This window comes from Aquila chrysaetos, chromosome 1 (assembly GCF_900496995.4).
Source record: "Aquila chrysaetos chrysaetos chromosome 1, bAquChr1.4, whole genome shotgun sequence".
In the NCBI taxonomy this organism is placed as follows: domain Eukaryota; kingdom Metazoa; phylum Chordata; class Aves; order Accipitriformes; family Accipitridae; genus Aquila; species Aquila chrysaetos.
The window spans coordinates 48950479-48965071 of record NC_044004.1 but is presented as its reverse complement, the minus strand read 5'-3'; the positions used below and the strand labels follow the sequence as shown (position 1 = coordinate 48965071).

Below are 14593 nucleotides of genomic sequence, written 5' to 3'. Positions count from 1 at the left end.
TTGGGGATAAACTTGTCTGGGTCTAAGATGTTCTTTAAGATTAATCTTTCTAGCTTTATTTCAGTGAAATAAGAAGGACTTGCAAATCAAGTGTATGCCCTTTAAGTGCCCCTCATCTAAACAAAACAAAATAATTTTAACTGTTCATCAGCATCAAACATGATTGCTTTATAGAAGTATACCACTTGATGCCTGGAGACATCAGAATAATCAGAGACTAAAGCCTCCAGGAGCTCAGGGAGAAAGCCATTTGTTAAGAGTACAAACTATTTACACTGCTTCTGAGGAAGACCGTTTACACTGTCTATGCCATCCCAGAAAGACTACAGCGATTCAGAAGGCAAACTCTTTTGTTGCAGAGATTTAGGAGCTGAGAGGCAACCAGAGTAGCTATGCAATCTTACATGCCTTAGATGAGAGCACGTAAATGCACATGGGGAACGCACCACTCTCCTGCCATCCAAAGTTCCTGACTGAAGAGCAGGTAAAAGCAGACCTGCTGCAAAATGCAAATACAATCGCCAAAAAAAATAAACAAACTTGACTTCCTGACTTGTCATGGTTTGCCTGAAACAAAGAGCATTAAACTCAACAAGGGTCTAATGCTTCCTACATTAGGAGTGTTTTGAAGGATTATGTTTATTGAGTTTCTGGGAAACTTTATGATGAGAAACAAGATGGAGTCTCACCTTGGATCACACAGCAGTAGTTTATCAAATCCTAACACCTGGTGACCAATAGTTAATCAGAACTGAGCATTTTAAACAGGTATACTGGTGTTCAATTTCTTTCCACATCAAGTCTACAATAGTGCAGGTCCCTCCACATCCTTGGTTTTACTGATGATTTATTCATTGTAACAGGACAGTAATACTCTACCCCTTGTTCTTGTGGTAGGGACTGGCTATATTTCAGAGACCACACTCTTTAGGCTACACACAGACACTTGAAAAAAAAAATATTTATAAAAATGTACCTGTAATGGGGTGTATGGAGAATATGCTTTCCTTGTCACTGAAGATGCTGTATTTTATGTTTTCTCCTGTAAATTTGCGTTCATAAGCTTCTACAGTTAGAAGTGATGTACCTATGGGAGTAATAAGACACTTTAATCACACCCACTTTAGAAGGTTTTATTCTAATTTTATATTACTGTGATTAATAGCAGATGCACAGCAAAACACCTACGTACTAGGCTAGGTGCTTATTCATGAACTAAAATAGTAGGCAATAAAAACAACTCCTCCCTGACTTTCACTGCATTACAACTTCATAGGCAAGGCACTGTCTATCACTCCTTGCCCAGTAGATTACTAATCTGATCACAACTTCATCACCTGCCTAAATGAAATGTGAGTTTTAACTTTTCCTAATTGCAAACTCCCATGTACCACTGGAACTACCTCTTACCTGAAGTCATATGTATTCCTTTTATTCAGGTTATGCTTTGTTCATTTAAAACTTACCTTTTCCTGAATTCTTCTAAGGAAAATAGTCCTTTTTTTTATGGATCATAGGAATGCATGTTAACCCTGAATTACCATAAAGAGTTTATTTTTCCTTCATTTATCTGAATTCAATTTGGATTGTTCAAAAATATTTTAAATTATACATTCTTAAAAATTTTAATTAGCCATCTTTTGACAGAAAGAATGAAAAGGTGAAACTACATGCATAGCTATGTGTCAATTCAAGCAGAATCTAAATTCCATGAAAAGAGCAATTTAATATAGAATACAGGAGACATGAAATAAAAATCCTGTTTGAAATAGGATTAGGAAAAATGTGGAACTGAATACATGATCCTGCTCTGAATCATCACATATAACAAAAATGTAGCAAGTTTAAAAAGCATTATCAAGATTTCCAAATAATTATTCTTTTCAAGTGAGTTACAAAATTGTTTAGCATATATGGTGATTGATTTTAATGGATTTTAATTATTTAGTTTAGTTGCAATTGATTCCACGCAACTGTGATGGAGTGAGGTTACTGCGCAACCTGAACTCTTCCAAACAGCATTACAGACAACTAGCTATTTTATTACATTACAAAGGGCATACTGTTCACACTCAGTGTCCTGGATGTCAGAGGAAAGGACTTGAGTATAAAAATGAGAGGAAACATTGCTCTTTACAACTATCTGCTACCTTTTTTATTTTAGCGTTGTTACTTATTGATTTTTAAAAGCAGGAAATTTTAAGTGGTTTGTCATCTGCTCCTAAAATCTGATTGTCAAAAGCAAAAATATGCTGATTTGGACAGGTGTAATTTTCTGTACTAGTCAATATATCTATAAGATATTTACTAGAAAAGTTCTGGAAGTAATATCCAACCGTCCAATAGGTAAGGACTGATATGAATGCTGCACTGGGTTTTTTTAGGAACTAAAATAGGGGGTTGTAGGTTGCATTTTCATTGCTGAGCAACTTTGATTTACTACAAAAGCCTGCAAGGGCAATCATTCATAGCATCCTCAGAGCAGAGTTAAAGATAAGAAAAAATTCAAGGTCCGAAGAATGTCACTATTCATCTTCTAATGCTGTCAGCAGTCTTTTTGTTTGTTTGCTTGAGTGTTTAAAAAGAAAAACTACCAGGAATAAAGGAAGCAGCAGCATTTCTACTTGAATCCCTGTTTTTCAGGGGTTAGGTTAATAAATTTTTACTCTGGGTCTTCAAATCCTAATCCTTTAAGTTTCATATTTTTCATGTAGTTAAAATTGTTTACAACTTCTTTTTGGCAGAGAATAAATTTCTTCTGTTTCTGATACCTTTCACAGAAAATGACTCCTTTAAACTGTGAATTTTTACAGTTCATTGTCAAAAAAATATGACCAAACTCTGAGGTCTGTTGTGACACAAACAGGCCCTAGAGAGGTAAACAGCAAAAGACAGTACCCATCCGCTGGAGCTCGCCATTTCAAGTACACGTGATTCAAATACTGCTTCAAGCGGAGGTCACAACATGTAACACTTAACCCAGGGAAGATTAAGAGAAAGGTAGCTTTCTGGCTGCAAAGCACACTGAAATGGCACAACGAGGATGAGATCAGCGCTGAAGCTAGTGCAAGGAAGGAAGGAGATCAGGATCATAGACAGCAGTCAGATTGGCTTGAAACGCTATGCAATCGACTTCTGAATTAGTTAAGAATATTAAAGGAAGCGGAGGGTGATTTAAAATGTTTATATTTAGGTTTTTTTCAGTTCAGTCACAGACAACCTAAGTGCATTTGAAAGTATCTCAAACTGCTTTAAATAGCCTGGACACCAACCCTTACATCATGCCTCCTGACTTGAAACTGAAGCATGGCAGCATGGACAGTATTTGCCTACCTGGCCAAAGAGGCTCAAAAACAGTCACTGTATTCTGTGTTAGGACATAACACATACACCAGAACTGAGCTACTGTATCACTGTATCATTGGTTTTCTTCTCTCTTCAGTACTCATTAGAGTAATCTCTTTCCCCCTCCTTTGTCATCTAACCCCAGTTCATACTTGCCATTATTTCCTGAGACCTCATGAAAGAAAAAGCTAACTGAGCACAATGAGTAAGAGATGACTTACGGAATAAGAGGCTACATATTTTATATCTATTAGAAAAAAAACAGGAGTCAACAAGTTTTACTGGTGAATCTGTCTCCAAGGAAGTGCTATGCAAACAACCATTCAAGTGAAAGCTTGGTGAATAATAAAGGTTTCCTACCCTCTGGAGACCACAGTGACTTGATTATTTATTGACTGGCTTCTAAGTGCCTGTTGTAATGCAGTTTATAATATTTACAGTCATTAAATATTCAATATTAAACAAAAGCAGAAGAATGGGGTTTTCTGAAGGTCATCAAACTTTGAGGTCAAACACTTAAAGAAAATCTGACCACAAGGACCAATTCCTGAGGCACTGACCCAATTGACGAGTTTAGTTTTAATTTAGTCTAAGGACCCTTGGCTTTGGCTTTCGTTGTTTATACTATTCAGATTTTTTATTCTTTTTAAAATAAACTTAAGAGTTTTCCCACTCTATTAGTTAAGGTAGAAATAAAATTAGAAGGAAAAGCCACATTTATTAATACCAGTTCTACAAATAATCAGTATGTAATGTAAATCTCCCCTGGTCTGAACACACTGGTACCATTCATATTTGTAGAGGTCCCAGGATCACATATATCCTGTAACCTAACTTCTATGAGAGTTTTAATTATAATCATGCTTTTTTCCCACTGAAATGTAAAATATTTGATATTTACTTATGCTTATATAAATAAGAAAATACTACAAACAGAGCCAAAACAGTATTAGTATTTGGTAAAATCTCTCATAATCTTAAAAGAATTTGATCTTCTTAGCAAATAGACTTTGATTAAATATACAAACTAACATTTTGGGATGAAACCCTCCTGTTTACCCCGAAGCTTTGCTAAATTTCCTTTAATCAAAACAACTTAAATTGAATCTTATTTATATTTTCTACAGATTGTATGGGAGAACATGTGACTATGGCATTCTGATACCACAGTTCCTCAGGGCATTCATTTCAGGCTGGATTGTCTAGCCTGACCCAGAATTTATCTACAATTAGGAAAATTTAGGATCAGATCAGTTTATCTATTGCCATAAAGCCCTGATTTTTATTTTCTTTCTTTAAACCTAACAAAACCTATCTTCCCTCTTATTATTTTTTCCTTAACTAGAAAGAAATTTTAATGCAGGATTAACGCAGGTTAAACCCATCTCTCCTGAAAAGACCGAAACCCCAGGGCCTTGACCTTACTCCCCTGGGAAGCCTGACAAACAGGTTCTGATGACAATTTCTGAAAATACAAGCCTGCTGCAGCAAGGGGGAGACAAAATTGAGAGTCCAGAGCTCGCCTCTGGAAACACCCTGGTCTCTCTGCTTTCCAGACACCTAGGATTGAGGGCTCCCCCCATGACCACAATTGACTCTCAATGGGTAGATCAACGAAAAGACAGAAAACAGAATATTAACACACATTGCTGTGATATGCCAACCGTATCTTCTGGAAGCAGCGATTCCCCCAGGGCAGACTCTCTGTTGTGAAGTGACACACAATTAATGACTGTACAGTGCTGACTCTAGTAAAACAGGGCTTGGAGGCCTTGGGGTATCTGTGACTCACATTCACCGAAAAATTCAGTTTTAGGGTGTCCAAAACTACTTGTAAATCCTGGTCAAATTCATGGAATAAAAAGCATTTTTTAAATGTCAGGACAAATGTGTTTAGGGATTATTTTTTTTTTTGCATTTGTAATAGAAGCAATAGATGAAACACTGGTTTAAAAAAATTTAAACACTACAGAATTTCTTATTCTGCAGGTTCCGTACTCTGAGTGCTCAGTATGGAGTAAAAGAGAAATAAATGCTCCTCTGCCTGAGGAGACTTGAATCTACACCTTTTATATTTCAGGAGAGTGTTTTAACCACCAGGCTACTGCACACTCCACTCTTTCCTGCTGGAAGCCTTCCACTTTTTCAAAAAATCCCACGTATTTTTTGACAGACAGTGAGAGAGCTAGAAGGATGCTCTAGCTTCATGGTTTGATCACTCATCACAACTTTTTAAAAATAGCCTGAAACCAAAATATTTCATCTATGGTTAAAAAAAAAAGTCACTTAATTAAAAAAAAAATTCACCTTATTGCCTATTTTCAATCTGTTAACTGAAACATCAGTAATATCCACAGCATTATCTTTATCTTACAATACATTGCTGAAAATTTGGCTTGTAGTCCCAAACAAGCACAGAGGAAGGAATGGCTGAGTACCACAGCAGTAATTGCTGCAACAGCCATCTTCACCCTTCATTCTCTATTCTGTTTGTAATTATCCAAGAATATTGATTGGTTTTCCAAAATTATTAACACATTTCTTTTTTACTGATTCCTAATCAAATATATAGGCTGTTACTCAAGATCTAAGAATTCACTAGTCTCACAATACCCTTAGGATATAAAGGAATATTGCTTTCATTTTACTGAGGGAAATTTGACCTATAAAGAGGATAAATGACTTGGTTCAAGGTGAACCTCATGAGGCAGTGTTTGAATCAAGAATATAGTGCAGGTCAGATCTCTAAATACATCTGGTCAATTGTACAGTGGGATTTGTGGGCACAAAAATGTGAAAGGCATTCCTTTCTGCCCCTCATTAGGACGAACCCATCCCCTGAAGCAAAAAAAGGTACTTACCATATCCAATTGGCAGGAGGCATAACTACTAATATTCTCTGAATGATAAAAAGTAGAGCAGTAATTCTCATTATTATACGGAACAAAAATATATAAATCTGTAAGCACCTTGTGATTGAAGCTTGTTTGCCTATAGGTATCATTCAACAGCACAGGCTTTACCTAGAAATATGTTGTAGAAGCCTGTCTGAGTGACAATGTACCACAGCCTTTGAATTTCTCTCCCCTTCAACCCCACCCTAGCTCACATTCTTCTTCTGGAAAGTCCAAAACTTCAGTAAGGTTTTAGAGTATCTCTGAAAGCTACTACAGTTCACGAAGAGTTTTGTAAAACCAAGAAACGTCATGTTGCAGCTGGTACACACCACTCATCTCATCTGAGTGTGCGTGTGTTGACAAGTGAAGCGACAAGTAAACACTGTACACCCATCATTAAAGTAATTTTGCTAAAAGAGTGAACCCACTGATGCTCAGGGCTTCCCAGGCTGAGGGATGGAAACACACCACCTTTGACAAGAGAGCTTTCTGTTTAATGTGAGCATCACTGTTGTAGATGGGCAGCAAACTCTAGAGCCAGACAATGCCTCCAACTAACAGGCCATGCTTCTTTTTCATGCTGGTGCACTGGAAGAAGGTTCCCCTATGCTATTCGTTACAATTACGATTCCAAAATGAGGGGAGATTGGAAACCACAAGAACACAAATCGGGATTTGATGCCCACCTGCTGCACTGTTCTCAGGCACGCTTGCTTCATACAGGCTGTGGCTGAATGAAATCTCCTCCTCTTGTTCTTCTGTAGAGATAATGACCATAGCTGTGGCTGTTCGAGGTGAGATACCTTGATCTGAAGCCATCACTAGCAGCTGGGTACTGAACTCCTTGGAAGTCAACGGCTCCTGAAGAATGATGTCACCTGTCTTCATGTTGATCTGAAATACAGTTTCCACTATCATCAGACTAAAAACAACAGCTCCGTTTGATCCCAGATCCACGTCCTCTGCTCTCACAGTGGCTACTATCTCATTCACAGGGGTTTCAGCAGGCACAAAGGCCCTTAGAGGATTCTGCAAAAAAACGGGATCATTGTCATTGATGTCATCAACGTGCACCACAACCCTGACAGTGGTGCTTCTTGGCAAATGGGTGCTACAGTCACTTGCCACAGCCCTAAATGTATACTGGGATTTGGTCTCCCGGTCCAGTGCCTTTGTAGTAACTATAGACCCCGTTACACTGTCGATAGCAAATGCTCCAAAGGTGTTGTCAATGAGGGAGTATCTAACTTCGCCATTCAGGCCATCATCTTCGTCAGAAGCAAAGAGGTCCAGGATGGCTGAGCCTTCCTCTAGATCTTCTCTCACGGAGATTTGATACTGGCTCTTTGCAAACAAGGGGTTGTGGTCATTTTCATCCAAGACCGTCAGAGTGAGCTGTGCAGTGGAGCTTCTCGAGGGACTGCCTAGGTCACGGCACTCAATTACAAGAGTGAAATTGCTGACATCTTCTCTGTCTAAGCTACGAGTGACCAGCAGTTTTCCTGAAGTGTTATTTAGTGTGAAGTATCCTCCAACATTTCCACCTTTCAAACACATAAAAAATAAAATGATCACAAACAATTGCTTTTGAAAAAAGAATCCCTTCTGAATACCGCTATGTTAATTGCAATAACATGATCCAATTGCTCGTACAGCTGGTGCGCTCATGTGCCTTTCACGTATTTTATTCCTCTTATACAAATTAAAACCTGTATTTCATTTAAATCAGTGGGTGGCAATGACAGTAAATACAGAATGTCATATCAATTTACAGAGTGGCTATTTTGCCAGATGCATGTCTTTTTTCCTGAAGCAGAACACCTTATAAAATCTCCTGCAACTATGCTGCCACATAAAGTGACCTCTTCCCAACCTTAGTTACAAATTCCAGAAACCTATAAAGCATTGCTGACAATTGTAATTACTCACTCCTTGTTCTCTTCTACAAACCTGTCTTGGAAGTGAAGAGTTGTGCAAGGTCTTGATTTGGGGGGCGTGGGGAGGGGGAGGTAAATATGAAGCAGTTGACAGAAAAGTCAGAGGTTTTAGTAACAGTGAATGGCATACATACTTTACAACATGTAGAATGACAAAAGGTAATTAAATTAAAGATCATAAAAGATTGTGAAATTAAACCCAAGAAAACATAAAGGAATTCATAACTGTTTCTTCACATAAAAATGTCTTAGCTGTTACCACAGTAGCTATCTGTCTACATTTGAGCTATTGCTGAGAGCCACAAACCAAAGCAAGCACAGCAAACTTGTATTTGTGCAAAGATATTACAGGAGGCTTTGAACAGCTATAGAGCTTACATTGGCATAGTGGACACAGGGAGAGTTTGGCAACATGAAAACCAAGTATGACATTACTAATTGCTGGGTGAAAGAAGCTCTCATGAAATAAAATTAAATAAATAAAATTAGATTAATTCTTGTACTTATTTGCAAGGGTATATTTACATTCAGAACTTCCACAACTATAACAAAAAGGACAAAATTATGCCTTCATGATTAATGCCTCCTTCCAGCATTTGGTAGTTTTTTGTTTTTCTTTTCTGTACTATTTCAAATCCAGAAAGTAGACTGAAAGTACGCCTGGAAAGTGCTTATTAATGCTGACAAAGGGGTGAAAGATCTTTCTTTTTTCCACATGAAAGAAACATGTGGACAAGATGGGAGCTAGGGAGGACTGGTAAAATCAAGACTAGTCGAAAACTTGGATACTGCTGTTTACATACTTCCTGATTTATTTATAACAAAAATGATGGAGCGTAACTTACCAATTATTTTGTATCTTAGAGCTCCGTTATTGCCAGAATCCATATCTACAGCCCAGGTAATGTAAACGACAGAAGGCTGTTGGTTCTCTGGAATATGGATCTCCGAGGCGGGAAGAAGAAACATGGGAGAGTGATCGTTTTCATCCAGCACTGTGCAGATAATTGTCGCTGTGCTCGACAGCGATGGGGTTCCACTATCTCGAACCAAAACTGAGTTTAATAAAAAGAAAGTAGATTTTATACAATGGTTGTGGGTGCAACAATAGATGTTCCTTAATGATAGCAGAATAGGAGACTTATTTGTGCTATGCAAAAAGCACATGCTCTTTTGTACCTGAAAATCTTACCACTTCCATCTAATTCAAACAGCATGAGAAAAGGTAATACTGATAGTAACACCACACCCATTCTCACTTCCCATTTTACAGGCACTCATAGATATTTCACACTGTTACCTTTAATATTGAAAACCTCCTGGGTTTCCCTGTCCAGTGATGCAGTTGTTACGAGTTCTCCACTGTCTGAGTTCATCTTGAATTTCTCATAACCAGTTCCTGGTAAGATTTCATACTGAAGCAAGGAATTCAGTCCTTAAAAACAGAATGGAAGTTTTAGTAAAACACAGCCACTCTCCTCACATTCAGGTCTACAGATTTTCTTCTTTCTTCTCCCCCCGCCCCGGGAAATGGGTTATGGATGAAAATTATTATTTTTAATGCAGTGGGTAATTGCTTCTTCATTAGCACAAATTTTAAATTTGGATCTTCAAAAGCCTTGTCCAGATGCTGCTTTGTGCCTAAGTTCTGCAGCCACTCAAAGTGACCCCAGCAACATTTCTAGGTACACAGGGCATGTCTCCAACAAGCTGACAGATCAACATGGTGCAAGACAGCATTAACTTAGACCATGGAATCCATGCATTTGTCTTCTGCTCTCCTGGAGGCAGTTAGTTTATTCCTCAACAGGATGTCAGGCAGAGTACCAGGCTGCTCTGGCAGCTCTGATTCTCCACTCAACTTCACTCGGAGACAATGCAAGTATCTCTATACAGTACAACACTGAACAGTATAAACATTCAGAGAAAACAACCACTTCTTGGCATGCCCACCAGTTCTAAATATTCGTAATACTGAGCAGGCAGGTGCCTAAGTCCCATCAGGGCTCACGGGGTAGCCATCTCCTAGTTGTCTTCAACAGAAAAGCTAATTTGGTGGATATTCCCACAGCGCATCTCAGGCGTTTTCGACTGCTCCCGCTTGTAGCCAGTCTCCGAAATGATACTGCTTGGTTTTATAAAGTTGTGCAGGATTTTCAGAAGGGAAGGTTAGAGAGTTCCCTCCCCTTCAAGTTTTTCTGAATGCCAATTCCATTCAGCTCCTAATCAGACCTACCATTTGCATATAGTACAGGGATATTAGCCTTCCTGTCTTTCTCTGGGAAATAGGCTAAAACTGTACAGGCTTTTAAATACCTTTCTTTCAAAGTTGCCTGCCTGAGTTGAACAAGAAACATGACTCCACATTCTCACCTATTATGGTTATAAAATAATTTTTTTCATATTTCTCCTAGTTTCAACACCCTCGTGAGGAAAGTATGTCATCTCCATCACACTTATATTATTAACTTTAATGAGTTTAATCCTACCTTACACTTGAAGGGCTTATACTATTGCGCCTTTTTTTTTTTTTTTTTTCAAATTTTTTCTAAGTTTCATTCAATCATCCTGTGTTTTTCCAACCAACAATCAGTCTTTTCGTAAGGTAGGGACAGTTGGCACACCTGGAAAACTACAGCACTCCTAGTCATAGGAAAACTGCTATTCAGAGTCAAACACTGCCTGCCTGTTCTCATCTGCTGCAGTCGAAAACATGACAATCTGCGCTGGAGTTGATGGAGAAACACCAGTGTGAGAGCAAAAACAGCCTACAGTTTTTACCATCCATGACTTCCTTTGTTTGCCTTTGAATAGCTTTGCTAAATAGTTGACAATGATATTGAAATTTGATTGAGAGAATTATTACTGTAAATGCATTTGCACCTAAACTAAGTCAAGGGAGGGACATATTCATACACTACACAGCAGAAGCAAACAGGAGTTACAGAAATCCTTCCAGCTTTCCAGAAGAAAAGAGAAAAATCACAGCAGTAAGGACAATCAAGGAGAACGTCTTGAAAGTTTAAGTTTACCAACACACACTATCTGATCTGTGCATATTAAATACCATTCAACTACATTTAAAAAGATACTCACAGCTTTGCTTGCATTTATCTATTCTTAATCACCAATATGCTACAGATGAAAAAAAAGACACATGACACTCCAAGGCTGATATTAACTATTAGCCTTTGCTCTCCTGCAACCGAACTGCTTCAACCCCAGTGCCTTCACTGGCAGATTTCACAATGGACATTATTTACAGACAGTACCGAAAAACATACAGGTGCCATCCAAGTTGACTATTCACACACTGTTGAAATTAAAACTTTGACCCTTAAAGTACACAGATATGTGACACCATAATTACATTTATTTACCAAGCACTTACTGCCTCCTTTCTCATATCCTGCTGCTAGGAGTGTACACCTAGCAGTAGGAGAAAGCTGCACACCCTGCACAAGAGAGGAGCGTGATGACTCTACGCATTCATATACCATGGCACAGCAGCTGACATGTTTGCACTTGATCCAACCTGTTAGTTAATTATTCAGTTGTGTTACTCACATTTTGGGGGCTGAACTTACAAACTGAAATGAGAAACAAACTACTCTTCCTGCGCATTATGAGCTGGAAGAATAGCTAAGCTGGTGGCAAGGACCCAGACCCCTTTCCCTGCAGGCCAAATGGCAGGTGGATGCATGGTGCCTGAGCTGCAGCCAGGGAAAAGCTTCAGCCCCTTTTCCCATTCCCCCAGGTCATGGTTTAACCCCAGCTAGCAACTAAGCACTACACAGCCGCTCACTCACTTCCCCACACCCAGTGGGATGGGGGAGAGAATCAGGGAAAAAAAAAAGTAAAACTCATGGGTTGAGATACGAACAGTTTAATAGGACAGAAAGGAAGAAAATAATAATTATAATAATAACAATAACAAAATGACAATAATAATAATAAAAGAATTGGAATATACAAAACAAGTGATGCACAATGCAGTTGCTCACCACTCGCTGACTGATGCCCAGTTAGTTCTCCAGCAGGGATCCCCCCCAGGGTAACTCCCCCCAGTTTACATACTGGGCATGATGTCCCATGCTATGGAATACCCCATCGGCCAGTTTGGGTCAGCTGCCCTGGCTGTGTCCCCTCCCAGCTTCTTGTGCCCCTCCAGCCTTCTTGCTGGCTGGGCAGGAGAAGCTGAAAAATCCTTGACTTAGTCTAAACACTACTTAGCAACAACTGAAGACATCAGTGTGTTATCAACATTCTTCTCATACTGAACCCAAAACATAACACTACACCAGCTACTAGAAAGAAAAGTAACTCTATCCCAGCCGAAACCAGGACACCTCACCATAGCACGGGCAGGCCCTGTGCTCCCACAGCTTCTTGGAAGCAGCAGCCATGGCATTACACTGTGGATATGTCTAGTGCCAACACCAGTGAAGAAGCAATGGGAACAAATGTCCCCCCTGCCCCAAATCTAGGCTGAAGTCTCATCTTTATAATACTAGTGTTGTTAAGACCATGCTAATCCATGAATATGAGCAAGACAAAATGTCCAGTGAATGGCAGTAACCCCTGTCTCATAACTCTAAGTCAGTGGTCCCCACTAATCTTCTAAGATTTTTCTCCTAAGGCTCCAGACATAACTACTAAACCACAGAGGGGCACATCAGCTTAAAAGCAAACCTTGATAAATGCTACTTCAGTTCATTCAGAGCTTCTGCAAAGATGTATCTCAAGACAAACCCTGACCTATCTTAAATAGGCTGTGGGCATGTTTGCTTTCTCATGCATTTTTTTCCAGCATTTACCTGTACTACACATATCTTTACACTTGCATTTACTTGTGTTGTACTGTTAGATGTTGGCCTCGGGGTGGGTGGAGAGCTCCCACAGTGTAAGAGGACTTAGAGGAAAGGAGGAAACACAGAGTTGCAGTAAGTGCAGCTTTTGTTATGTGCAGGAGGGAGCTGGCCGAACTAGATGTTTCATGGATATCCATATGAAAGAAAATCATTACAACATTACAAGCAAAAATTTTAGTAGTGATTTAAAAAAATAACCCACCACCAAAACAAAAAACCAACCTTTCGAACTGGAAGCAAGCTCACAACACAAAGGCTCAAACACAAAGAAGGTGACAGCTGCTTGCTTCTCCTCTTCCCTTCACAGGGAATGAGTAGTAAGACAAAAAAAACTAAAAGGTTGATGATGGCTGATATTGTCAGTAAAAATTATTCCTCCCCGTGGTCAGTCAGAAAACATATGAAGTGAAAAAAAAACCATGCATCTGTGATGGGAGGAAAGTCCTCCACTGAGACTATGCAAATATTACTGTGATGTGAACTGCAATTTAAAGAGCGAATAAAAATAAAGTAAAAAATGTGATGTAAAAAATAAAAGAACACCATGAAAGGAATTGTCTTATTCAAAAATTTTGTTCCAAAAATATAAGAAAAGTGAGTAGCATTATATTTATATGACTCCTATATAAATTCTATTTTCTTACATTATGAGCATCTCTTCAGTGTTTGGAACAATACTGTTACACGCACATGACATGAGGCCAAATCAGGCAAATGTGAGAAAAAGACCCAACAGAAGGACTGTGGTTACTGAAAAATGTACTTTAGAAAAAAAAAAGCAGGAAGGAACCATCAGCCACAAGAGCGCTCCAGCCTGAAGTGTCTGCACAGGCAGGCGCACACTGTGCCACCCAGTACACTTGGAATGCCCTTCCTCTCCACCCTGCCAAGCCACCCCCACTCCCTGCTCCTAATGGCTCCCAAAATTTCCCTTCTGCTGTATTTCCCACAAGATGTGCAATAAATAAATATAAGGGACAAAGAAAGGAGGGAGAGGAATCCGAGCAAATTCCTACTTCTTTTTTCTATTATTTTGCAAATTTGTACTTCAAATACTGCCTTTTTTTTAATAGGGTGATCCACAAAAGAAAGAAAATACTTGGAAGAGCGAGCTACAGAGGTAGACTGTAATGCTGCTCAGCTGTCATGAAGATTTTCATAGACAGGGCTACCCACCTTTTCCTAATTTCTAAATATTTTACATACTTGTGGGGAAATGCCTCTTCTATATAGCACCTCTACTGAGCTCACATCAGCCTTTTGTGATCAATACGTGCTCTACATTAAAATGACAAATCTTACTCAATACAGAAAACTATTTTGCTAACAAGACCTATTGTTTTATCTATTTTTCGGATAGCACAACCTTAAACTTAATTCTAAAGATGTTCAGAAAATGAACCCACAGTAAAAAGAAAGTCATTCGCAGAGTTGAGACCACCTTTGGGCCAACTGCAGCAGTATTGTAGTATTTAATTTTCTTTCCAGATTTTATCTTTTCTGCAGACCACAGACTCTGTGTAACTGCTTCATGTTACACCAA

The 14593-nt window shown here is 38.9% G+C and overlaps 1 protein-coding gene across 1 annotated transcript in view; it reads right to left on the bottom strand.

The window, feature by feature from the left end:
- Nucleotides 1-14593, bottom strand: part of DCHS2 (dachsous cadherin-related 2) — a 121368-nt gene that overhangs the window by 19181 nt on the left and 87594 nt on the right. Inside the window, exons 11-14 of the mRNA XM_030022948.2 lie at nt 9480-9614; nt 9025-9234; nt 6929-7786; nt 977-1087 (exon numbers count right to left, since the gene is read on the bottom strand). Of these exons, the coding sequence (XP_029878808.1) occupies nt 977-1087; nt 6929-7786; nt 9025-9234; nt 9480-9614 (1314 nt within the window). The remainder of the gene's footprint in view (nt 1-976; nt 1088-6928; nt 7787-9024; nt 9235-9479; nt 9615-14593) is intronic.